Genomic DNA, 26,079 nt, shown 5'->3' on the forward strand with positions numbered 1-26,079 from the left:
GTGCTACAATTCCTGGGTTCCCAGAGACCAAGCAATGTTCAGAGCTGCTGAGATCTCTCTGTATTTGGATGGGAGCCTAGCAGAAGTTTTAGGGCCCCTTTCCAGCCTCTAAAATCCTAAAGACCACCATGTGAACACAAGGACCAGGGAAAGTACTTGAATCGCCTCATCTCTTCATGCCCTTGGTCTCCTTGACTCTTCCGCCACTGCAGATGGTTCATTTCAGAGAAAGCAGAGCTTGTAAGAATGACCCTCTAGGTTACCATTTGTGCTCAGCCATTCCAAAAACATGTGAGAATGAAAAGATACGTTTGCCTCTTATGTCCTGTTAACTTGCTGAGATCTGGAACAGCAATCCAGGACTTGCCTTTGTCATGATTTGTTCATGACCCTGGCCAAGCAAAGGTTTCCCTGGAAGCTCCCACACCCTGTGCTGTCTTTAAAAGGCATGTAGAGCAGCCAGAGCTGCAGAGAGGCTGAGACAAACCCAGAAACCAACAGCTCTCAGACTGAAGCTGGTAACCTCCCCGCTCAACATGAAGGTCTCTGCAGCACTTCTGTGTCTGCTGCTCACAGCAGCCATCTTCAGCACCCAGGTGCTGGCTCAGCCAGGTAAGTCCCTTCTCTATGGCAAAGCTGATCACCACCAGAACTGTCAGATCAGCAAGAATCTGCAGAGACTTGCTGCAGACCCCGTCATTTTAAAGATGGGAAAACGGGTCCCACGAGTGGACAAGAAGAGCCCCAACCTCACAATCAGAGAAAGAGCCAGAACTAGAAACCCAGGCTACTGAGGTCAGTCCCCACATTCTTTCCTGACATGAATATTGAGAGTGATGTTTTGTCCATCCATAATCCGGCTGCCTTCGCATGTTTGGGGATGGGGGCACACGAAAGAAAGACCCTCTCTTATTGCAGGCACAGGGGGCATTTTTGTCAGTGGTGGAGAGAAAAAAAATGCTTTGACTGTACACCCCAAAATTTAACTGGATCCCAAGACAGTTTTCAGAAACAGTGGTTAGAGGAAGGGAATGAGGTCCCAGGGGAATCTCTCAAGGTGACGTGTTGTGATTGTATCTATCTGTTTGTATCATAACTCATGTTTTCATCTTCTGATGACTTAGATTTTCTGCATGTATCAGTCTGATAAGACAATGCATGCTGTGGTAACAAACAATCCTAAATTATCAAGGGCTTAAAACAACAAAGGTTAATTTCTTACTCATACTAAATATCTATAATGTATTGACTAGAGCTTTGACTTCATATACTCAGGATTCTGGATTGATGGGGCAATTGATGGATTGGGAACATTGCTGCTTACTGTAATGAAGGAAAAGAAAGCTCTCAAGGGTCTTGCACTGACAATTACAACAGCTACCTTAGAAATGATACTTGTCACTTTGTCTTCTCACTTATTGCTCAAAACCAGTTAATGGTTCCAATCAACCAAAAGTGGCCAAGACTTGCAAGTCTACCATGCGTCCAGAAAGCAGAGAACGGAGAGTATTTGATGAGCAGTATTATGACTATCCCTTAGTGACGTAGCTCTTTGTAATGACAAAGTTGGAGCTTATTGCATTGACCAAGCTTTTTCCATAGCCTTGCCTGTAGTGATGGGTCCCTACTGTACAGCTGGGGACACCAAATCAAAGGCAGAGGTACAGGACCTCAGAGCAGATGGATTCTGCCTCCATCTCTTACATTTCCTTGCCTTCCTGAAATTTCTTTCCTTACAAAGTCATGCTTAAAAATTATCTACATATCATTAGTGCTCAGTCTTTCTATTCATTTCTCCCCAATTCAGCTTCTGTCCCAACTGTCTGCTGCTTTAATATGGCCAGAAGGAAGATCTCCATTCAGCGACTGCAGAGCTACAGAAGAATCACCAACAGCAAATGTCCCCAGAAAGCTGTGATGTAAGTAGACAAAACCTACCCTTTCCCAGCCCCAAATTTCATTTCTGGGGGATAGAGCTCTTGAAACTGCATTAGAGTTAACTGGAGCCTTACACTTAGAGCGTTCCATCTCTATAATCCAATCCATGAGTTTTCACAACAGGAAATTTTCCCTCTAGCTCCCTGGCTAGAAGTTTGTTCAGGTCATACCAGTTCCTTCGAGTCAAGAGCAAGAATGGCTTTACTGAGCCATCAAGAGCAGCCACTGACCCTCAGCATCCCACTCTTCCTCTATCTCCTTCTTCTGCTCTCATGGCAACCCCTTCATCCCATGGCAGATGGTCCTGGAAGGTTTAGGATTAAATTGGCACAAGTTTCAAAGAGGATCCTTAATAAGTTCTTTCCCTCTCTCCCACAGCTTCAGCACCAAGCAGGACAAGAAGATCTGTGTTGATCCGCAGGAGAAATGGGTCCAGGATGCCATGAAGTACCTGGACCAAAAAGCCCAAACTTTAAAGCCATAAATATTCACCTTTTAAAACCAAACCAGAGCCTCAAAATGCTTGATTCATTCTCCCGGTCTTCCTAAGATGTATTCTGAGATAACCTCATTCCAAAAGGAATGGCTTTTATTTAATAATTAAAAAAAATATTGCATATAAGTTATTGACTTTTTAAAAAATTCTCTGCCATGAATTTTTGTTACTTTTTAAATGTAAAGCTTTGGTTGGGTCCCTCCCCCTCTGTGAGCCCCAATTCAATCACCTGCAACGTATGAGTAATGTTGTCTCTCTCCTCTTTAATTCCCTGGAATCTTGTAAGGGTCCTGGCAAGGATCATTGATACAAAAATGTTTTGTATTTTTAAGAAGACATTGCTCTTGTGAACCAAAGGTGTGGCTCATAATGTTAAATGGAAATACATGTTATTTTAGGAATTCAGAAAAAATATTTTTTATTACAGTCAGCAATCGTATATTTTGTATATTTTGTGGGGAATCTACATTGAGCTGGGAGGGAGAAAGATGGAAGTAGGGGTGAGAGGTATGGTTATGGGGGCGGGAACTGTGTTCCTGAGAAATGGCCTTTTAGTTCTGCTGGTCTTCAATGAGATTCAGGGTAAAACTGACAAGACCAGACAAAACCTTTCCATCCCTCTAATTCCAGTCCCCAAGAGAGGTTTCCCAGACCCCAGGTGCTTCAGTCTCTTATTCAGCAGGACTCTCACCACTATTCCTTGCCTGGCCAGCGCCATGCTTGCCCCAAATCTCTCCCATGACCCATTGTAACAGCCTGTGTTATTCTCCCTGTGCCTGACATTACTCCTCTGATCATCCTCCAACCCAGGATAAACAGAAAAGAGACATTAGGAAGTCAGAGGAAGCCTAGATAACCCTTGACAAGAGGTTTATTTAGACTAAGACTTTATCAGCACTTAAGGAGGCTTCATCCTGGAACTTAAACCAGGTCTTCATGGATGGACAAGTACAGGGGTTCTTTGAAAGCTCTTTCAGGCCAGGCAGAAAGGAGACAGGTATAGTTTGAGCGAATGCCTAGAAGCGGGGGCGGGGGGGGGGGATTATAATGTGTTTATCAAGTTGGGTGGAGGCCCACTGGGAAGATGTTAGATTGGAGTCTGTGTGAAGTGATGGGGAAATTTGAGAAGGAAGCTTGAGGCCAGTCTGTGAAGGTGGGGAGTTTATGCTCCATTCAGATAGTCATAAGTAAGATGAACATGTCATTTTTATCACCCAAATTAGGGTACGTTTGAGAATAAAAGGAGGCACCATTAATAATTATGCTGGGACAACAGATACAAATTAACACCGACCCTGGCAAATCAGAGCATCTGGTCACCCTAGTGCTAATAGACATTGAAAGTTTTGATTTAGCGGGGAAGGGGAGTGCCATGATCGGTGGGGCTTCTTCAGTAAACACCTCTATGGGCTGGAGTGGGAGGGGGAAGGGGGAACAGCCGGTACACTCTGGCAATGTATAGGCATGAGGTTGTTAAATAACAAAAATTCTACTGAAAAAGTTTAAAGGTCAAATTGGCTTTATTCAACAATTCATGAATCAGGCAGCAGCCCATCTAGCAATAAAAAGGAGCTTCCCCAAGCTGTAGAAAGGAATGGTTTTTAAAGGCAGAAAGGCGATGGAAAAAGGAAGTTATTGGCAAAGAATGCATTGTTTCAGGCAAGGTCACCTTCCTAAGGAGAATGGAAGGGCCTGGCAGTTGGGTCAGCTCACTAGTGCTGACCGGATATTTCCAGGTTGACTGGTTAAAGGTCACAATCCTGGGCGGTTGAACTGAAGTTAGTTCAGGTAGTAAGTCTTGGTTTGCTGATGTGGGGTTTAGCACAAGTAACTCTATTTGGGGCCTGCTGTCTCCTTTTTATTTTGTTTTATTTATTCTATTTTATTTTTTCTGTCTCCTTTTTAAAACTATCCCACCCCCCCTCCACTTTTGATCAGAATAACTGAGACATGAGATCAAAATTTAAAGCATTAGCACCACTCTTAGCTACTGCTCTGTAGTTCTCACAGCTTTTGTCCATCCTCTGTGTGGTATTCACAGGTCAGGACTATTTTTTCCTTCATCTCTGTGATGTCCACAGGTCATGGTTTCAGGTTCATGATTTTTTTTTTTTGCGGTACGCGGGCCTCTCACTGTTGTGGTCTCTCCCATTGCGGAGCACAGGCTCCGGACGCACAGGCTCAGCAGCCATGGCTCACGGGCCCAGCCGCTCCGCAGCATGTGTGATCTTCCCGGACCCGGGCACGAACCTGTGTCCCCTGCCTTGGCAGGCGGACTCTCAACCACTGCGCCACCAGGGAAGCCCCAGGTTCATGATTTTTAAGTTGGCTATTCTCTTTGTTCATCTTCTGACATTCCAGTCTTAGAGAGAATACAACACACCAGGGAGATTACTATGATTATTATAAGCCAGATAACCCTTAATGTTTGGAGTGCACTTCGAGCCATGGTCTCTAAGACCCAAACCAATCAAAATCAAATAATTCAAAGAAAGACCCATTGAAGGAGTCACCTTGCTAAGCCAAGTGGCTTGCTCAGTGGTCTTGCGTAACTGAGTCTCAGCTTCCCCAGAAGGGTTACCCAGGTGCAGCAAGTGGTGTTGACCACAGCACAGACCTCTCTTTGTCCAGCTAGAAGATAATCAAGGGCTATCCTACGATTAAGAGGAACCTTGACCAGAGAGTTTAAGGATCTTTATTGGGCAGCTATTGTCTTAGCAATGGAATCTGCAATGTCTTCAGGAGTTAAGGAGGGGTTCCTGATCATATTGTCACTTGTATTTACTCATAACCAGGGAAGTATGGCCCTGCCAAAGGAAGCTAATCTTGAGTCATGACCACCTTCCGATAATTCCTTTCTAACTCAATGCTGTAAATCCAGGGAAGTCAATCAATGAGATGACTTAACTCATTCGTGGAAAGTTAGAGGCACAGTTAGATAACCTAAGAGGCATTGCCTGGCTGTGCCCTCGGCATCTAGGCATCCATAGGCCCAGGGAGAATGAAAACAGCCACAGAGAGAGACAAAGCATGTTGAGGCACAGAGCATTCTGGGTACTGTTAATGGACTCATTCACAGGGTTTGCTGCCTTTACCCATCCAAGCCAGGGCTCAGTCAGGTCTTCAGCACATATGGGAAGAGAATCTCGTAGCCTGCAATAAAGAGTCATCCTAAATGCTTTGTAAAGATGTGCACTGCTGGTGAGATCTCTTAGTGATTGGGGGCCAATCTGATTTGGATAATCATGGGAACGTGGGGCTGCAAATGTACTAAGATTTTTGTAGGTATTTGTGTCTAATTGAGTACGTACAGTTACGATTTGACAAAGGGAAAAACAAGGCACAGGGTGTTCTGATGACAAGAGTTGAACTTAGTAAGAGAGTTCTAAATGGGGGTCAACTGTAGTTTGCAGTGACATTGGAAATAGAAGAGAAATTGTTCACAGAGGGTCTCTAGCATCATGGATAGATTAGAATCTTTGAAGACAAATTGAGCATTCTGAAAGGTTACTCCCCTTAGCAATGGCCTGGGAGATACAGATGAGAGTGTTATCTTTCCAAGCCAATGTCACAGTAAAAGAAAGAAAGGGAAGAAAAAAATTTCATGTTCAGTTAAAGTATGAAGTCTTGATCTGGCGGCTTGGGTGGAAACAGTCTATTTTGAAGTCAGCTGCTTCTCTCTTATAGTTTGGTTCAGGGGTATCCAGCACCTGTACAGGACCAGATGTCAGGTGGAGGCTTCCTTAGCTGTGATGTGCTTACCCAAGGCTCAATGCCCTCTAGTTTCACAGCCATGTTAGTGGTCAGGAACACTTAGTAAGGTCCTTTCAAACAGAGTCCGAAGGCTGTTTTCCTCTGATGACGTTTCCAGAATACCCAGTCACCAGGTTCCAGACTGTGACCAACACGATCTTTTGAATTGGAATACAGGAAATCTTCTTTAACCTGTCGATAGGCTTTAGCATAAGACATTAAAGCCTTACAGTAGCTGATCACATTAGCATGAAACAAGGGATCAGCAGACAGTTGTATACCAAGGGACGTTTGTCTACCAGTGACTATCTCATGTGGAGTGAGTTTATGTTTCCCAAAGGGTGTATTACAAACAGTCAGCAAGGCCAGAGGCAACATCTTAGACCAAGGGAGTCCAGTAGTTTCAGCAAGTTTAGAGATTTTAAGTTTGAGGATCCCATTAGTTCCCTCTTGCCTGGTGATTGAGGGTGATAGGTACTGTGATGACTCCAAAAACTTTGCAGGGTTTTTGCTAAGGCTCGTATGATTTTCCCCCCCAGAGACGTGGATGCCTTGATCACTGGAGACGGTGGAAGGTTTACCCAAAGTGGAAAACACATTTTCTAAAAGATTTTTTTTCCATTATGAGGGCATCAGCCTTGTGGCAGGGAAAAGCTTCAACCCATCCAGAAAACATACATACCATAACAAGAACATAGTGGTAACCCATTCTAGGTGGCAACTGAATGAAGTCCAGTTGCAGGTGTAAAAGGGTCCAGAGGGAGGAGGTCGGAGGCCTCTGGGAACAAAGAAAATTTTTCCAGGATTAGGGACCTGACAGGTCAGACATTTCTAGTAAACGTTTTTTGCAATTTTATAGGCATCTTCCCACCAAAGTTTATTTAAAATTTGAGTCATCTTAAATGCACCATGGTGAGTGAAAGAATGCAAAACCTGAAAAACGGGACTGGCCGGAAGCTGTGAAGAAATAAGTAGCCATATTGATTTCCCCATAACTCCAACCGTTTATTAAATTTACAACCACAGTCAATCTTAGTTTCTCTGACTCAGGAGCAGACTGTTGCTCTGTTGCAAGGACATCAGCATGGTGGAAGTCTGGCAACAAAAGGTCACAATATAGAAGCAGAATGGACTTCACATGTGCCACTGCTTTTTTTTTTTTTTTTGGCTACCTTACATCTTTGTTTCTGCACATGGGCTTTCTCTAGTTGCGGCGAGCAGGGGCTACTCTTCGTTGCGGTGAGCAGGCTTCTCATTGGAGTGGCTTCTCTTGTTGCAGAGCATGGGCTCTAGGCGCTCAGGCTTCAGTAGTTGTGGCACGTGGGCTCAGTAGTTGTGGCTCGCGGGCTCCACGGCATGTGGGATCTTCCAGGACCAGGGATCGAACCCATGTCCGCTGCACTGGCAAGAGGATTCTTAACCACTGTGCCACCAGGGAAGTCCCATGCCACAACTTTTATAGACTTTTATGGCCTTCTCATGAAAGCCAGCCAGGGTGTCTCCCTGATATTCAGGTTCAGTCCTCAATTTTAATAATAGCAATTCCTGAAATAGCAATTTCAGAAGCTAAGAGAATGGCAGTAAGAAGGTTGTTTATTTGTTATCCATGTTTGATTGGGGTCCCAGAGGATGTAAGAAAACCCCTTTGTTTCCATAACATTCCCAAATCACGGACAATACCAAAGGTATACCAGCTGTCAGTATGAATATTAACGGTTTGTCCTGATAACTGACACAGAGCTTGGCTTGTTGAGCTGATTTAGCTTGTAGGAGACTTTCCCTCTCAGGTAGTTCATTTGGGGTAGTAAGAGCATCACCAGTGTGGAAATCACCTTTCTCATTTTTTTACAATCTGAACCATCCACAGACAAAATTAGATCAGGATTACTCGACAGGGTGTCTGTTAATCAGAATGTTGTGTCACAAAATGGGATATTATTACCGCGCAGTCATGGGGCTCACCTTCATCCGGTAGAAGTGGTAACATAGCAGGATTAAGGATGTTGTATTAAGGTACAGATTAGGCGGTGAGAACAGAAGGATCTCACAGAAGGTCAGTCTGCTTGCAGAGAAATGTTGGGTCAGCTCAGAATTAAGAAGACTTTGGACAGTGTGAAGAATTTGTAAATAAACAGCATTTCCTAGGGTTAGATCCTCTGAGGCTTTACTAACTTTGCAGCTGCGGCTATAGCCTTAAGACAGCTGGGGGGGCAGGAACCACGGAATCAAGCTGATGCTGTAACAGGCCTGTGTTCATTACCAGGCTCTCGATGCTCCCAGGGCCTTGTTCTCTCTCTCCTGCGCAGATAAGGTGAAAGGTTTTGAATAGTGAGGTAGCCCTAGGACAGGAGGTTCTTGTTTTAGTCTTAGAAAGGCCTACCCATGTTTATCTTCCCGTGGAAGGGGTTCAGGGACAGAAATTTTAGTAAGTTCATAGAAAGGGGAAGCTAATAGGAAAAAATTAGGAACTTGTAGTCGGCAATACCTGCTAGGCCTAGAAAGCCACAAAGCTGTCACTTAGTTGTGGGCCTAGGAAGTCCTTGGTTTAGCTTAATCATTTTTGGAGATAGCTGGATTCACCAAGAGCTTACATTACGACTCAGTAATGAACAGTGTCTAGAGATAATTGTAACTTTTACTTACAGCAAATAAGTGGAATGCTTTATGGATGCCTCTTTGGTAACTGAGCACAGCAAGAGGTCATCTACATGCTGTAGAAGGTTGATTTCCTGACACTGGAGGGTCTTACGTCTTGGGGGAGCAATTGGGAGGAACAGGAGGGGGCCTCAGTGAACCCTTGAAGCGTGACTGTCCGGGTATATTGTTGATGGTTCCACGTCAAGATGAACAGATATTGGCTGCTGGGGTCCACAGGGATGCTGACAAAGGCTGAGCAAAGGTCCACAGCAGTGAACCCTTTTGAGTCTGGCGGAACTTGTGATAAAAGGAGGTTCAGGATGGCAACCACCAGGAAACGGGGAACCACTATCTTGTTAATAGTTCTCAAGTCCTGGACAAATCATCTTCCCGCCCATTAGCTATACTGGGAGGATCTGCGTGTTGCAGGGGCCGGTACAGAAATGACCAGCCCCGGGGTGATTAAGTCTTCTGCTATGGGACAAGTGGAGAGGCCTTGTACAGCCTCAGGCTTCAATGGACAGTGAGGCAATTTAGGAAGAAGTTTAGCCAGATCTATCTGAATATGTACAGGCTTTATACTTTTTATTCTACCAACATCAGTATTAGAAGTAGTCCACAGATTTTTGAGCACCTCGATTAAATTAGGGGACTTTTGTTTGAATTCTTCTTGCAAACCAAGGACAAATTGTAAAGAACATATAAGATCAGGTTCAAGTTGGTCAGGAAATTCTAAGGTGGAGTCTCCATGGGAAGCAAAACATATCAGTCCTTTTCATTTAGAAAAGACATCTCTACCTAATACATCAACTGGGGCTGTGTCACACAGCAAAAAAGAATGCTTTACCCATGATCATTTTGCATTGCTTGAGATAGAAATTCTCCCTGAACGTTATTAGATGGAAACCTTTTTTTCACAGGATTTGTTGTCCTATGAGAGTGGGGTTTAAAGTGGAGAGTGCAGCCCAGGATCTACCAGAATTTGGCAAGGTTTCCATCAATTTTAATTTTTGTTTCCCCTGGGCTGTTTAAGGATATTGCTGGTAGCAGTTACCAGAGGGTCCCTCAGAGCCCCCCGTCAATTTTGGAAGAGGCCCAGATGGGTGTTCTCTCTTAGGGACATTTGCGTGGATAGTGAGGAATTTGTTTAGGACAATTTTTCTTTTCCAGTGTCCCAACTGATTACCAATGAGACATTGCTTCTTGGGTGGGCGTTCTAATGATGGACCTAGCAGGATGCGAGGTGGGAGGCCCAAGTATTATCTGAGGCCTGGTCTTGGTGTTGTCGTAGTTATAAAGCCAATAATGCCTCAGATCTTTGTTTACCATCTTGTTTCAAAGTGCTCAGCTATGGTCACAAGTTCAGTCAGGTCAGTGGCCTCCCATTTAATTTTCTGCCTTTATTAATCCACTAATCTCAAGAGATATTCTGTTTACAAATAGGACAGCTGGAGCAGGTTAGGCGACATCATTTATTATATGAAATCCGGAATGCCGCAGGACAAGCATTCTTTCTTTTGTTTGAATGTTTGAAGAGTAGAACGATTAGTGCAGGGAAGACTCTAGGAATGGCTTGTAAAAGGTTGGTGGCTCTTTTGGGAGCTTTTTTTTGGTTGAGGATCTCAAGTATCATCCTCGGTGTTTTGCCATTCTGCTTTCTGTATCCATTTTTCGGTTTCCCCAGGTCCCACCATCCCGGGCACAAGCTGATAAAGATCTGGCAGCCCCGGGTCATAGGCCCCAGTAAGGATTCTAAACTCTTCAAAAAACTCTTGGGATCCTCCCTGGGTTTAGGAAACCCTTTAGCTATGGCCCTTAGTTCAGTCTTTGACTAAGGAGTAGAAGATACCTAAGGAGGATGGCCTGCAATCTTGGGCAGTTTTTATTTTTAAAAACAACTGTTGGGCTTCCCTGGTGGCACAGTGATTAAGAATCCGCCTGCTGGTGCAGGGGACATGGGTTCCAGCCCTGGTCCAGGAAGATCCCACATGCTGCAGAGCAGTGAAGCCCATGTGCCACAACTATTGAGCCTAAGGTCTGGAGCCCGCGAGCCACAACTACCGAGCCCACGTGCCACAGCTACTGAAGCTTGCACACCTAGAGCCCGTGCTCTGCAACAAGAGAAGCCACCGCAATGAGAAGCTCACGCACCGCAGCGAAGAGTGGCCCCTGCTTGTCGCAACAAGGGAAAGCCCACGCGCAACAACAAAGACTCAACGCAGACAAAAATAAATCTTAAAAAAATAACTGTTTACTAGTCTCTTAGAATAAAAAGGCAGTTCGGAGAATTAGTAAAATGTGAGTACCCAGGTAAAGAAGGATAGAGGGGGGCAGGAGGGGTCATGCTAGTCCCCTTACCTTTTGTTTTAGGCACCTCCAGTATCCTTAATTTTTTATTGGCCTTTTGCAATGAATCTTTCTATTTTTCTCCCCATTTTATTCTTTTTTTTTTTTTGTGGTACGCGGACCTCTCGCTGCTGTGGCCTCTCCCGTTGCGGAGCACAGGCTCCGGACGCGCAGGCCCAGCGGCCATGGCTCACGGGCCCAGCCGCTCCGCGGCATGGGGTATCCTCCCGGACCGGAGCACGGACCCGCGTCCCCTGCATCGGCAAGGCGGACTCTCAATCACTGCACCACCAGGGAAGCCCCTCTCCCCATTTTTAAATTGAGTTTTTAAAAAACAATTATTTATTTATTTATTTGGCTGCATGGGGTCTTAGTTGCAGCACAAGGGATCTTTAGTTGTGGCATGCGGGATCTAGTTCCCTGACCGGGGATGAACCTGGGCCCCCTGCATTGGGAGTGCAGAGTCTTAGTCACTGGACCACCAGGGAAGTCCCTGAGTTGTTTATTTTTAATTTTTTTTATTGAAGTATAGTTGATTTACATTGTGTTAATTTCTGGTGTACAGCAAAGTGATTCAGTTATATATATGTGTGCATATATATATATATATGTATATATATATATATATACACACACACACACGCACATCTATATTCTTTTTCAGATTATTTTTCTTTATTGTTTATTAGAAGATATTGGATATAGTTCCCTGTGCTATATAGTAGGACCTTATTGTTTATCTATTTTATATATAGTAATTTGTATCTGCTAATTCCAAACTCCTAATTTATCCCTCCCCCACCCTCTTTCCCCTTTGGTAACCGTAAGTCTGATTTCTATGTCTGTGAGTCTGTTTCTGTTTTGTAAATAAGTTCATTTGTATCATATTTTAGATTCCACATATAAGTGATATCACATGGTACTTGTCTGACTTACTTCCCATAGTATGATAATGTTTAGGTCCATCCATATTGCTGCGAATGACATTATTTCATTCTTTCTTGTGGCTGAGCAATATTCCATTGTACATATGTACCACATCTTCTTAAGCCGATTGTCTGTTGATGAGCACTTGGGATGTTTTCAGGTCTTGGCTATTGTAAATGGTGCTGCTATGAGCATTGGGGTACATGTATCTTTTAGAATTGGAGTTTCTTTCCAGACATATGCCCAGGAGTGGGATTGCTGGATCATATGGCAACTCTATTTTTAGTTTTCTGAGGAACCTCCATACTGTTTTCCATAGTAGCCACGAATTTACATTCTCACCAACAGTATACAAGGGTTCCCTTTTCTCCACACCCTCTCCAGCATTTGTTATTTGTAGATTTTTAAATTATGGCCATTCTGACTGGTGTGAGGTGATACCTCATGGTGGTTTTGATTTGCATTTCTCTAATAATTAGCGATGTTGAGCATCTTTTCATGTGTCTATTGGCCATCTGGATGTCTTCTTTGGATAAATGTCTATTTAGGTCTTCTGCCCATTTTTTGATTGGGTTGTTTGGTTTTTTGTTATTGAGTTGTATGAGCAGTTTGTGTATTTTGGAAATTAAGCCCTTGTTGTCACATTGTTTGTAAATATTTTCTCCCATTCTGTAGACTGTCTTTTTGTTTTGTTTACCATTTCCTTTGTTATGCAAAAGCTTATAAGCTTCATGAGGCCCCATTTGTTTATTTTTGCATTTATTTCTGTGGCCTTGGGAGACTGACCTAAGGGAACATTGCTAAAATTTATGTCAGAGAATGTTTTGCCTATGTTCTCTTCTAGGAGTTTTATGGTGTCATGTCTTATATTTAAATCTTTAAGCCATTTTGAGTTTATTTTTGTGCACAGTGTGTTCTAACTTCCTTGATTTACATGTGTCTGTCCATTACTTGCTTAAGAGACTGTCTTTTCTCCATTGTATATTCTCACCTCCTTTGTCAAAGATTAATTGACCATGGGTGTGTGGGTTTATTTCTGGGCTTTCTATCCTGTTGCAATGTTCAATGAGGTTATTTTGGAATCTTGAAGGCTTTTGGAGGTCTCTGCATACCAGGTAAAATAGGTACCCCATTCTGCTTGTTTAATTCGGGAATCCTGACTTTCAAGTGCCCTTCTTAAATGAATGATCATGTCTAATTAAAATGTTCTCCATGATGACCGTTGTAATTCTAGGCTGTTTTTGGTAAGATTTCGCCACCTTTGTAGATATTTGTAGCTTTCAGGATCATATTTTTCAGACATAAAATAAGCAGTTGTGCCCAAAGGTGGTACCCTTGACTCTTTAGAGTTTAAGGATCCCATTAGCTAAGGCTTTGGGTTTCTCAAAGCTGGTCTAATACCTATAAGGGATGTGCCACTGAGTTGGGGATTACGTGGTAGTTTACAGTGCACATTGTTGCACGGAAAACTTCTTGAGGTTGGTGAGTGACCTAGTGTCAATTTGACCCACCCCATGGCCAATTTATCCTAACTCAGAAGTCTTTGGGTTTGGTGGCAAGTGCTTTAACAGTTCTTATGTGCTTGATCCGTACCCACCAATTTTTTTAGCTTTTTGGCCTCCCAGATTACCATTAGCTGTAGCCTTTATCTATACAAAACAAGACAAACAACCATGTGCACCTTAATATATCAGCAATAACCAACAGATGTTACTGCACCCTGGCCAAGAAAAGGCCTTGTGCACACCATCAGCAATTCCCAGTGTGGAACTGGGGACTGGGGAAAGGATTGAACCAGCAAACCCCAAAGAATGGAGACTTTAGGCTGATTCAAAACAAATATGGAAATGCAGACTAAACCGCCAGCAACTCCCAACGTGGAATCTGGGGACAGAACCAAGAGCTGGGGTTTCCAATCAAACAGGGAACTGTAGTTTAAGATACCAGCAGCTCCCAACTTGGAACCAGCGACTCCAGACAAATGGGGAGCTAACTGGAAAGCTAATTTTTTAAAAAATCTTTTTTTAAAAAATATTATTTATTTATTTCAGCTGCTCTGAGTCTTAGTTGCGCACAGGGGATCTTGTTTGCAGCATGTGGGCTTCTTAGTTGCGGCATGTAGATTCTTAGTTGTGGCATGCATGCGGGATCTAGTTCTTCGACCAGGAATCGAACCCGGCCCCCCTGCATTGGGAGTATGGAGTCTTACCCACTGGACCACCAGGGAAGTCCCTGGAAAGCTAATTAAATTGAGCTTGATGCAAAGAGAGTGATGCCCAAAATCAAGAGGAAACCTACCCTCAGAATTGGTGAAAAAGACAGTGAACTCAAAGGGTTCATGGAGTACCTATGTTTCTCATTATCCTGAAGCTGTCAGAATTCTCCTTCAATTCCACCATTGCCACTAAATCTATTAAACAACAAAAATTCAACTGAGTGAATTTAAAGATCAAATTGGCTTTTTTCAATGATTCATGAATCAGCGTCCCTTCTATCAATAGAAAAGAACTCCCCCAAGCTGTAGAAAAGGAATAGTTTTTAAAGGCAGAAGAGGGGTGGAAAAAGGAAATTATTAGCAAAGAATGGATTATTTCAGGCAAGGTCGCCTTTCTAGGGGGTACAGAGGGCCTAACGGGGGGATCATCTCGCTATTGCTGACCAGATAATTTCATGTTGCCTGGTAAAAGGTTATATTCTTGGGAGATTGAAACTGCAATTAGGTTAGATATTAAGTCTTGGTTTGCTGACATGGGGTTTAGCACAAGTGACTCCATTTGGGCCTGCTGTCTCCTTTTCACAAGGTAATGGGGGACAGAGCCAGGGAACTTGTAGATGGGAAGGGGGGAGAGGGCAATTGTAAGAAGAACGGGACTAGGTCAGGTGAAATGTTGAATGTTGTGGATGGAGAAGCAGGATTAGTGATGTGGAAACTTTCCAAACTCCACAAAGCTGCAACTAAAGGTGGCTTCTTAGACCCAGAAAACTCACTTCCCTCCATCACTCCTCCCATTACACCCCAAATTTCCAAGCTCAAGAGCTTCCAATCACGTGGACAGGACCCCCCACCTCCTGTATCAGCAACTCAAATCAGGATTCCCCTGCAGCATATGAAATCACATTTCTGTCAGTCATGTGACCCCTGGACACAAAGACCCACTGTGTCCTCTAGGGTAGAAAAGGGTCACTGTTGCTTTGCTGGTATAACTCCACCCAGCCTGATGCTGCCAATCTGGAGAGCCGATGGTCCCCAACATCTTGTTACATACAGCAGTGTCACTGCATTGCATACCTCCAAGGGGCACCATTCACACCAAAGTCCCCTTGGGCCACTATATGTGGTGACCATGGCACAAGGCAATATAAATGGTGGCATGAGACATCAGGAAGCACACTTACCTGGGAGGCAGGTGACTTCCATTTTAGCCCTTAGAAATGGTCTCTCTCACTAAGTTACTTTGGTTTTGATTATCCCATCCATAATATGAGAATAATGATGTTTTAGGTGTTGACTGAAAGAACACACACAACATGAGAGCAGTGAGTTTCAGGTTTGTTCAGGGACCTTACTGAGAACTAGATCCTGAAGACAGCCCCTCAGATAGTTCTGAAGAACTGCTCCGAAGAGGTAGGGAAGGAGCCAGGATATATATAAATGTTTTGGCTGAGAAATACATGTAGTCAAGCATACATCTTGGTAAAAGATTAGTGCTAATCAGCAAAAAAAAAAAAAAAAAACCCAGATATCTCAAGGTAATGATTTTAGTGCTTTTCTGTGCATGGAAATATGCAAGAATCTGGGCTCATCGAAATTCTTCCTTAGATATGCATCTTAACTATCTAGGGGTTATATTTCCAAAACTCAGAATGCTTCTCTGTTTTTCTCCATCTTGAATTCCCCTCAGGGTGCACTGTCTGTGAGTTGTGACTTAACCCCTTGTATAACTGGATGGTGAGTGAGACTCTTGTTCTTTTTGTTTGTACAGGGAAGGATCTAAGGGATCAAATAAATGGTCCTACAAGATCTTCTGCTCTGAGAGCACTTTCTCTTGGAAAATATCACTATCTCTACCCATAGGGGCAGGGAAGTTTGGGTGAGGGTTCTTACACTCCCACAACCACACAAGGGTCAAGCTAACTGGCACACCCGTGCATTCAGACTGCCCTTCTGGGAAGCCTTTCTATCAGAGCCTCAAGTAGAAGCATGGACCCCAGGAGCCACCAGAGAGCTCCCGGTGACTACCACAGAAAGTCTCCCATTTAGAGTAATCACTGGACCTCACTCCAAGGACAACAAACCTCCCTGCCTTTCCTGCAGCCCAGCAGACTTCAGCCCTAAATGCCAATCAGAGAGGCACCTCCAAATGTTAGCATATCCAGAGGCAGGCACCAGCAGACCAACAGTGTGGTGGCCACAGGACAGCTTACTGGGATCAGCAGACCCGCTGGTGCCAGGAAAATCTTGAAGATGGGATCAAGAAAAGAGAGTGGCAGCGGGGAGTGTCTTCCATTTGTGAAAGACTAAACAGAGTTTGCTCACAGCACTACTGCCAAGCGTTCTCTCTTCTCATTCAAGGAACCCTGAGCCCAGTTCACCTCTAACAGGGCACAGCATCATCTGCCCCTGGAGTGTGAAATGGTGGGCACGAAACATTGGAGGTATTTAAAGACGGCACACATTTTACTGAACTCAACCTGGATCTGCCTGCCCTCGCAGTAAAGCCCATCTACTGACACCGGGTTGTGGTCAAAGAAAGTGTAGCATTTTTTCTTGGACTGTTTTTCTTTATTTTTTAACATATTTATTGGAGTATAATTGCTTTACAGTGGTGTGTTAGTTTCTGCTTTATAACAAAGTGAGTCAGCTATACATACACATATATCCCCATATCTCCTCCCTCTTGCGTCTCCCTCCCACCCTCCCTATCCCACCCCTCTAGGTGGTCACAAAGCACCGAGCTGATCTCCCTGTGCTATGCAGCTGCTTCCCACTAGCTATCTGTTTTACATTTGGGAGTGTATATATGTCCATGCCACTCTCTCACTTCGTCCCAGCTTACCCTTCCCCCTCCCTGTGTCCTCAAGTCCATTCTCTACGTCTGCATCTTTATTCCTGTGCTGCCCCTAGGTTCATCAGAACCTTTTTTTTTTCTTTTAGTTTCCATATATATGTTAGCATGCGGTATTTGTTTTTCTCTTTCTGACTTACTTCACTCTGTATGACAGACTCTAGGTCCACCCACCTTACTACAAATAACTCAATTACGTTTCTTCTTATGGCTGAGTAATATTCCATTGTATATATGTGCCACATCTTCTTTATCCGTTCATCTGTCGATGGACACTTAGGTTGCTTCCATCTCCCGGCTATTGTAAATAGAGCCACAATGAACATTGAGGTACATGGCTGAAAGTGTAGCATTTATTGCAGGGCATCAAGCAAAGAGTCCAGACAGCTAGTGCTTAAAAGGTCTGAACTCCCTAGAGGCTTTCAGGGAAAGGTTTTTAAAGATAGGGTGAGGGAGGGGGTTGTGGGGTGTGGGGTGTGTGATCAGCTCGTAGACATTCTTCTGACTGGTTGGTGGTGAGTTCATCAGGAGTCAACATCTTTAACCTTCTGGTTCCAATCGGTCTGGGGTCTATGTGCTCATGGGCAGCATACAGTTAACGTCTTCCAGTCTGGTGGGGATTTCAGTATCTGCATAACAGCCCAAGGATATGGCTCAGAACATTCTCTATAGCCTTTGAGGAGGAACTAAAAGTCCTTGACTTTGTTTAATGGCTAAACTGTTATTATTTTGTCTTGTTTGACTGCTTTCCTTTCTTTCTGCATTTTTCTCACTCCTCTGATTACATTTATTCTTTGACTAAAGTTTTTCTACAGACAAAAAGCAGGCAGAAGACATTGTGGGGGTGGTGTCTGTTGTGCGGATGTCCCATAGGGTCCTGCTCAGTTACACACAGACCCCAACCAGGGACCAGGGATGTCATCAAAAGGTTTCTCTGGGAAACAAACTCTTAGATGAAAACCCTAATCCACTGCTGCAGCTGGTCTTGAGGCTGTAAATAATACTATGGTGTTGAAATTAATAATAAGAAATACATGTTCCTGGCACAGAGCTCCTAAAACTGGAATTTCCAGTGATGAGAGCTAATATGATCTGTTACGTTAACGAGGTCACTTTTGGAAAGTGCCTAAGGATGGGGGCCCTCTGGCCCTGCTTGTGCCCAGTCCCAAGGCGCTGATTTAATCTCACAATGGATTGTTGCTGGGCCCACCTGGCTTTATAACTTGGTGGGTTTCACTAAACCCAGTTCCTGACAGGCAGTTCTGGCTGCAAGTCTACTTGAATTCCTCTGGCCAGGCTCTTTGTCTCTGCCAGGGGCAGTAAACACACTGGGAACTCTTTTTTCAGAAGATATAAATTCTCCTCTTTAGATGGCATGGCCTTGGTCCAGAAGCCCAGGGGTCCATTTTGTGATTCTCCAACAGTCATAGACTCCACGGGGCACAGTGGGCTTCCTTCCCCACCACATTACCTCTAATACCTGCGTCTAGCTGGTTGGATGGCACAAGCTGCAGGATCACTTGCCCCACATCCAGACCAGCTGGAACCCACTCATGCTCTGCACCCCTGGAAGCCTGGAAGTCACAACTGGAAGCCTTTTGTATGCGTGGTCAGAGCAGTCTTCCCGAGTACAGAGAAGCTGACTGCCAGGCACTGTGCCTCTTTTCTCAATGGTGGGAGGCAAGGGATGCTACAATTATTCTCTGACTTTGGAGGGTATATCCCAGTGAGCTCCCAGACTAATCCTATGAGGTGCTCTGGAGCAGGGATGCTCCTTTAGAATTATCCCATATAAGGAAAAAGCAACGGGCCTTTATCTGTCTATATCACCCATCATTGGGTGTGGGCAGTCCCCAGAAAAGGGGATGTGACTTTGAGGGAGGCAGCTGTCCCTACAGCCCAAGGCAATTCCTAGAGAGGCACTCAGTGCAGACCTGTTGGCCACCAATGCGGCTGAAGTTGGGGGAATGATTACCTTGGTCCTGAGGTGTGAATGGGGCTCTAGGCAGAGCAACATGGAAGCTGCTATAAGGATGCAGGCCTGGACCTAAGGCATGTCTGATCCCTGGATGGGTTCTGTAGCTAGCCTGGAAGGTAACTCTTGGAAATTTACATTTTCTCACTGGGCTTTGGTGTACCCAACCATAAAATGGATCCTTGAACTAGATATATGACTTCTCATTGACTGTGCATTAAAACTACCACAGACATGTCTAAAAGCACAGGTACTTTTTAAAAATTTTATTTCATTGAAGTATAGTTGACATAAAATGTTGTGTTAATTTCTGCTGTACAGAAAAATGATTCAGTTATACATATATATGCATTCTTTATCATATTTTTTTCCATTATGGTTTATTACAGGATATTGAATATAGTTCCCTGTGCTATACAGTAGGACGTTGTTGTTTATCCATTCTATATATAATAGCTTGCATCTGCTAATCCCAAACTCCCAATCCTTCCCTCCTCCACCTACCCTCCCCCTTGGCAACCATAAGTCTGTTCTCTATGTCTGAAAGCACAGGTTCTAAGTTATCTTTCCCAAAGACTCTGCCTAATGTATTAGAGTGAGGGTGAGGCTTGGGAACCCTATTCTACCTGCTAGACTTGCTTCAGCTCTGGTTTGCCGGAACCAGCTCTGCATTCTGTGGAAATCATTTAATCTCCCCAGTAAAGTGGGGATCAAGACACCTGCTACTAGAGGATTATGTGAAACAACAGGCAAATAGCACTAGAACAAAGGCACATGGGTGTGTGTTCAGCATAGTTCAAGGGCAGGTCTGCACAGAGAGGCAGCTCTCCCTTTTATGGGCTCTGTCCCATATGAGGAAGGCTTTTGGCTTCTCTAAGCTGCACTTCTTTTATCTTTATAATGAGCATCATAAAATCACTTACCTCAGATGTTGGCCAGGAGGATTAAATTAGATAACATGCACAAATTCTATAGTCCCTGGCATGGAGAACAAATTCAAAAAAGCAGCCATCATTATTGACTTTTTACTGTGTGTCAGTTGCAATGCTGAGCTCTTATATGAAAATGACTTTATAGACTGCTTCTTCCAAAAAGTTCCAAGAAACTTTGGGAAAAGCTGATCCCAAATCTCAGCTGGTTCTCTTTTATAAAAGGGACAATTGAGGCCCTGGGCTTGATAGGGTACAATATAGTAGGAACCTCACGGGACATGTCAGGGGACCTGGGCACTGGGACACATGGGCCTCTAATAGCCTACATGGCCTGATGGATTTTGTCCATCCTTGGGCCTTTGTTTTTCTATCCAAGAAAGGAGAGCATAGAAGACAATGAATTCTCAGGTCCTATTCACTTCTTTCTCTAGTTGTGTGGTATCAGATGAATTCTGCAGCCAAGCTATAAAACAAAGCTGGGAGTCTGGATTCCCAGTTTGCACTTCTACCTGACCATTCTTATTTCTTAGGGACCAGGTAAGAAGTCAGGACATCAGTTTCCATAACAGGGTACTCATATCCTACCCCCATCAGAGTTAATCCTGATCATAGACTCCCCAGGCACCAGCAAGAGCGAATGTGAATTGAATCTGCCTTGGGTGAGTGCTGGCTGGGAGGTCGCAGAAAAAAGTCAGAGAGCACCCACCTTGCTGCAGAAGGCAGCTGAGCCCGACAGAACAGCTGCCGAACCTGGATGGTGGGAATGAGTGGGTTAATATTTCACACTGAGTTCCCCAGGTAGCACAGCTGAAGTCTGAGGTGGAAAACTACAAAATGAAAATAGCAGCCTGACGTCACTGAACACTCGCCAGCTATGACGCTGGCATCACTCAGAGGCTGTCGTACCTGGAGCACATCAGTCACATTGCCTGAGGCCTGGAGCAATCAAAGCATCTCATCTGGTGTGGGAGAGTCAGTCTTTGACGCAGCCGCTGTGCTTCCAGCGGCTGGAGCCCCACGTGTGCCCAGAGCCATGCTGAGGATCTGCACCGCGAGACCGCGCACGCTCCGGTCCCTGCTCGACGGCCGGGAAGGTGCGCCCTGGCCGGCGAGGGACCCGGGACTTGCACGGAGGTTGTTTTCCACTGAGAAAGTCAATTCTAAGGATCATGCTCTCCCCAACCCCAGCTGGAGCAAGGACTTAAGACTCCCCTTTGACCAGTTCAGGAAGAAATGTGAAGACGGCTCCTGGGAACGTTTGCCGTCACATGAAAGTGAATGTACTCAAGAGTGAAGACTTCAAAACCTATTTTCTTGTAGGAACAGCTACTCTCCCATAAAGAATATTTAAATATCAAACATAAAACTAAGAACAGGAAGACCTTCAAGATGGCGGAAGAGTAAGACGTGGCGATCACCTTTCTCCCCACAAATACATCAGAAATACATCTACATGTGGAACACCTCCTACAGAACACCTACTGGATGCTGGCAGAAGACCTCAGACCTCCCAAAAGGCAAGAAACTCCACCACGTACCTAGGTAGGGCAAAAGAAAAAAAGAAAAAACAGAGACAAAAGAATAGGGACGGGACCTGCACCAGTGGGAGGGAGCTGTGAAGGAGGAAAGGTTTCCACACACTAGGAGCCCCTTCGTGGGCAGAGACTGCGGGTGGCGGAGGGGGGAGCTTTGGAGCCGAGGAGGAGAGCGCAGCCACAGGGGAGCGGGGGGCAAAGTGGAAAGATTTCCGCACAGAGGATCGGTGCCGACCGGCACTCACCAGCCCTAGAGGCTTGTCTGCTCACCCGCCGGGTGGGTGGGTGGGGCTGGGACCTGAGGCTCGGGCTTCGGTCAGAGCGCCGGGAGAGGACTGGGGTTGGCAGCGTGAACACAGCCTGAAGGGGGTTAGTGCACCACGGCTAGACGGGAGGGAGTCCGGGAAAAGACTGGACCTCCCGAAGATGCAAGAGACCATTGTTTTGGGGAGCGTGAGGACAGGGGATTCAGAGCACCGCCTAAACGAGCTCCAGAGACGGGCGCAAGCCGCGGCTATCAGTGCGGACCCCAGAGACGGGCATGAAACGCCAGGGCTGCTGCTGCCGCCACCAAGAAGCCTGTGTGCGAGCACAGGTCACTCTCCACACTCCCCTTCAGGGGAGCCTGTGCAGCCCGCCACTGCCAGGGTCCCGGGATGCAGGGACAACTTCCCCGGGAGAACGCACAGTTCGCCTCAGGCTGGTGCAACGTCACACCAGCCTCTGCTGCCACAGGCTTACCCTGCTTTCCGTGCCCCTCCCTCCCCCCGACCTGAGTGTGCCAGAGCTCCCGAATCAGCTGCTCCTTTACCCCGTCCTGTCTGGGCGAAGAACAGACGTCCTCAGGCGACCTACATGCAGAACCCCAGAGCTGAACGCCGGGAACTGTGCGAACAAAGAAGAGAAAGGGAAATCTCTACCGGCAGCCTCAGGAGCAGCAGGTTAAATCTCCACAATCAACTTGATGTACCCTGCATCTGTGGAACACCTGAATACACAAGGAATCACCCCAAAATTGAGGCGGTGAAATTTGGGAGCAACTGTAGACTTGGGGTTTGCTTTCTGTGTCTAATTTGTTTCTGGTTTTATGTTTATATTAGTTTAGTATTTAGAGTTTATTATCATTGGTAGATTTGTTTATTGATTTGGTTACTCTCTTCCTTTTGTTTTTTTAAAATATATATATATATATTTTTTCTTTCCTTTTTCTCTTTTTGTGAGTGTGTATGTGTATGCTTCCTTGTGTGATTTTGTCTGTATAGCTTTGCTTTTATCATTTGTCCTAGGGTCCTATCTGTCCGTTTTTTTTTTTTTTCTTTTTTTTTTTTTTTTACTTTTTAGTTTTTTAAATTTGTAGTAATTTAAATTTATTTTATTTTAATAACTTTATTTTCTGTCTTTCTTTCTTTCTTCCTTCCTTTCTTTCTTTCTTTCTTTGTTTCTTTCTTCCTTCCTTTCTTTCTTTCTTCCTTCCTTTCTTTCTCTTTCTTTCTTTCTTTCTTTCTTTCTTTCTTTCTTTCTTTCTTTCTTTCTTTCTTTCTTTCTTTCTTTCTTTCTTTCTTTCTTTCTTTCTTTCTTTCTTTCTTTCTTTCTTTCTTTCTTTCTTTCTCCTTGAGCCACATGGCTGACAGGGTCTTGATGCTTCAGCCAGGTGTCAGGCCTATGCCTCTGAGGTGGGAGAGCCAATTTCAGGACACTCATCCACCAGAGACCTCCTGGCCCCATGTAATATCAAACAGCAAAAGCTCTCCCAGAGATCTCCATCTCAACGCTAAGACCCAGCTCCACTCAATGATCAGCAAGGTACAGTGCTGGACACCCCATACCAAACAACTAGCAAAAGAACACAACCCTATGCATTAGCAGGGAGGCTGCCTCAAATCATGATAAGGTCACAGGCACCCCAAAACACACCACCAGACGTGGTCCTGCCGACCAGAAAGACAAGATCCAGCCTTATCCACCAGAACACAGGCACTAGTCCCCTCCACCAGGAAGCCTACACAACCCACTGAACCAACCTTAGCCACTGGCGGCAGACACCAAAAACAACGGAAACTATGAACCTGAAGCCTGTGAAAAGGAGACCCCAAAAACAGTAAGTTAAGCAAAATGAGAAGACAGAGAAGCACACAGCAGATGAAGGAGCAAAGTAAAAACCCACCAGACCAAACAAATGAAGAGGAAATAGGCAGTCTACCTGAAAAAGAATTCAGAGGAATGATAGTAAAGATGATCCAAAGTCTTGGAAATAGAATAGAGAAAATACAAGAAGCGTTTAACAAGGAACTAGAAGAACTAAAGAGCAAACAAACAATGATGAACAACACAATAAATGAAATTAAAAGTTCTCTAGAATGAATCAATAGCAGAATAACTGAGGCAGAAGAATGGATAAGTGACCTGGAAGATAAAATAGTGGAAATAACTACCGCAGAGCAGAATAAAGAAAAAAGAATGAAAAGAATTGAGGACCGTCTCAGAGACCTCTGGGACAACACTAAATGCACCAACATTCAAATTATAAGGGTCCCAGAAGAGGAAAAGAAAAAGAAAGGGACTGAGAAAATATTTGAAGAGATTACTGTTGAAAACTTCCCTAGTATAAGAAAGGAAATAATTAATCAAGTCCTGGAAGCTCAGAGAGTCCCACACAGGATAAATTCAAGGAGAAACACACCAAGACACATATTAATCAAGGTATCAAAAATTAAATAGAAAGAAAAAATATTAAAAGCAGCAAGGGGAAAACAACAAATAACACACAAGGGAATCCCCGTAAGGTTAACGGCTGACCTTTCAGCAGAAACTCTGCAAGCCAGAAGGGAGTGGCAGGACATACTTAAAGTGATGAAAGGGGAAAACCTACAACCAAAATTACTCTACCCAGCAAGGATCTCATTCAGACTCGACAGAGAAATTAAAAGCTTTACAGACAAGCAAAAACTGAGAGAGTCCAGCACCACAAAACCAGCTTTACAACAAATGCTAAAGGAACTTCTCTAGGAAAGAAACACAAGAGAAGGAAAAGACCTACAATAACAAACCCAAAACAATTAAGAAAATGGTAATAGGAACATACATATTGATAACTACTTTAAATGTAAATGGATTAAGTGCTCCCACCAAAAGACATAGACTGGCTGAATGGATACAGAAACAAGACCCGTATATATGCTGTCTTCAAGAGACCCACTGCAGACCTAGGCACACATACAGACTGAAAGTGAGGGGATGGAAAAAGATATTCTATGCAAATGGAAATCAAAAGAAAGCTGGAGTACCAATTCTCATATCACATAAAATAGACTTTAAAATAAAGACTATTACAAGAGACAAAGAAGGACACTATATAGTGATCAAGGGATCAAGGGATCAAGATATAACAATTGTAAATATTGATGCACCCAACATAGGAGCACCTCAATACATAATACAAATGCTAACAGCCATAAAAGGGGAAATCGACAGTAACACAATCATAGTAGGGGACTTTAACACCCCACTTTCACCAATGGACAGGTCATCCAAAATGAAAATAAATAAGGAAGCACAAGCTTTAAATGATACATTAAACAACATGGAATTAATTGATATTTATAGGACATTCCATCCAAAAACAACAGAGTACACTTTCTTCTCAAGTACTAATGGAACATTCTCCAGGATCGATCATATCTTGGGTCACAAATCAAGCCTTGGTAAATTTAAGAAAATTGAAATCATATCAAGTATCTTTTCTGACCACAACGCTATGAGACTAGATATCAATTACAGGAAAAAAGTGTAAAAAATACAAACACATGGAGGCTAAACAATACACTATTGCTTTACGTTTTTTATCTTGTGAATTGATAGTCTCCTTAGCTTAAGAATTCACTTATTTTTCTTCTTTATTTATAAGAGACTTTAAAACATCTACCTCTTGTATATTTCATTTTTTGAAAACATTGTATCACCTCTTAACAATACAGAAGTTACAGAACATGAACCATAGTTCTGACCTCAGGATTTCCTCTTAGAAGAAGAAGGAACTTAAGCCCTTCCAGGACGGCAGCTTTTTTAAACTCGGGGACTCTCCCCACCAATTGCATCATGTCTGATACACATGGTCCAGCATGGTTTAGGGACCAGGTTTGTACTTAGCTGCAGTGCACATGCAAGGTCACTAAATAAGCCCAGGACATTTTTATTCTCCAGTGAGGTGACATGATACAGAGGTGCATCTGGAAGCAAGAACTAGAAATAAGACTAAAAGTCTATTATGAGGACAAGTGGGTTCATCGAAATGCAAGGGATCAGGGTCCAGCAGGCATAATCCTGGCTTGCCTGCTAAGTAGCTCTGTGATCCACCCAGATTCCATTAGGCCCACCTGCCTCATCTGTGAAATGTGGGGTTGCACAAGATCAGGGATGACAAGTGAGTTTCAGTGCAAGTGTCAACCCAAGAGGATGGTTGGAAGGATAGCAAGGT

The 26,079-nt window shown here is 44.1% G+C and overlaps 1 protein-coding gene across 1 annotated transcript; it reads left to right on the plus strand.

Annotated features, from left to right (window-relative positions):
- The first annotated feature begins 484 nt into the window (after window positions 1-484).
- Window positions 485-2,858, plus strand: LOC309838287 (eotaxin-like). Its single transcript, XM_082679345.1, has 3 exons — window positions 485-612; window positions 1,808-1,919; window positions 2,317-2,858. The coding sequence occupies exons 1-3, from the start codon at window positions 537-539 to the stop codon at window positions 2,420-2,422; spliced, it is 294 nt and encodes a 97-aa protein (XP_082535471.1). The 5' UTR covers window positions 485-536; the 3' UTR covers window positions 2,423-2,858.
- The last annotated feature ends 23,221 nt before the right edge of the window (window positions 2,859-26,079 follow it).

This window comes from Grampus griseus (genome assembly GCF_964374135.1).
Source record: "Grampus griseus genome assembly, chromosome: 20".
NCBI classification, from domain to species: Eukaryota; Metazoa; Chordata; class Mammalia; order Artiodactyla; family Delphinidae; genus Grampus; species Grampus griseus.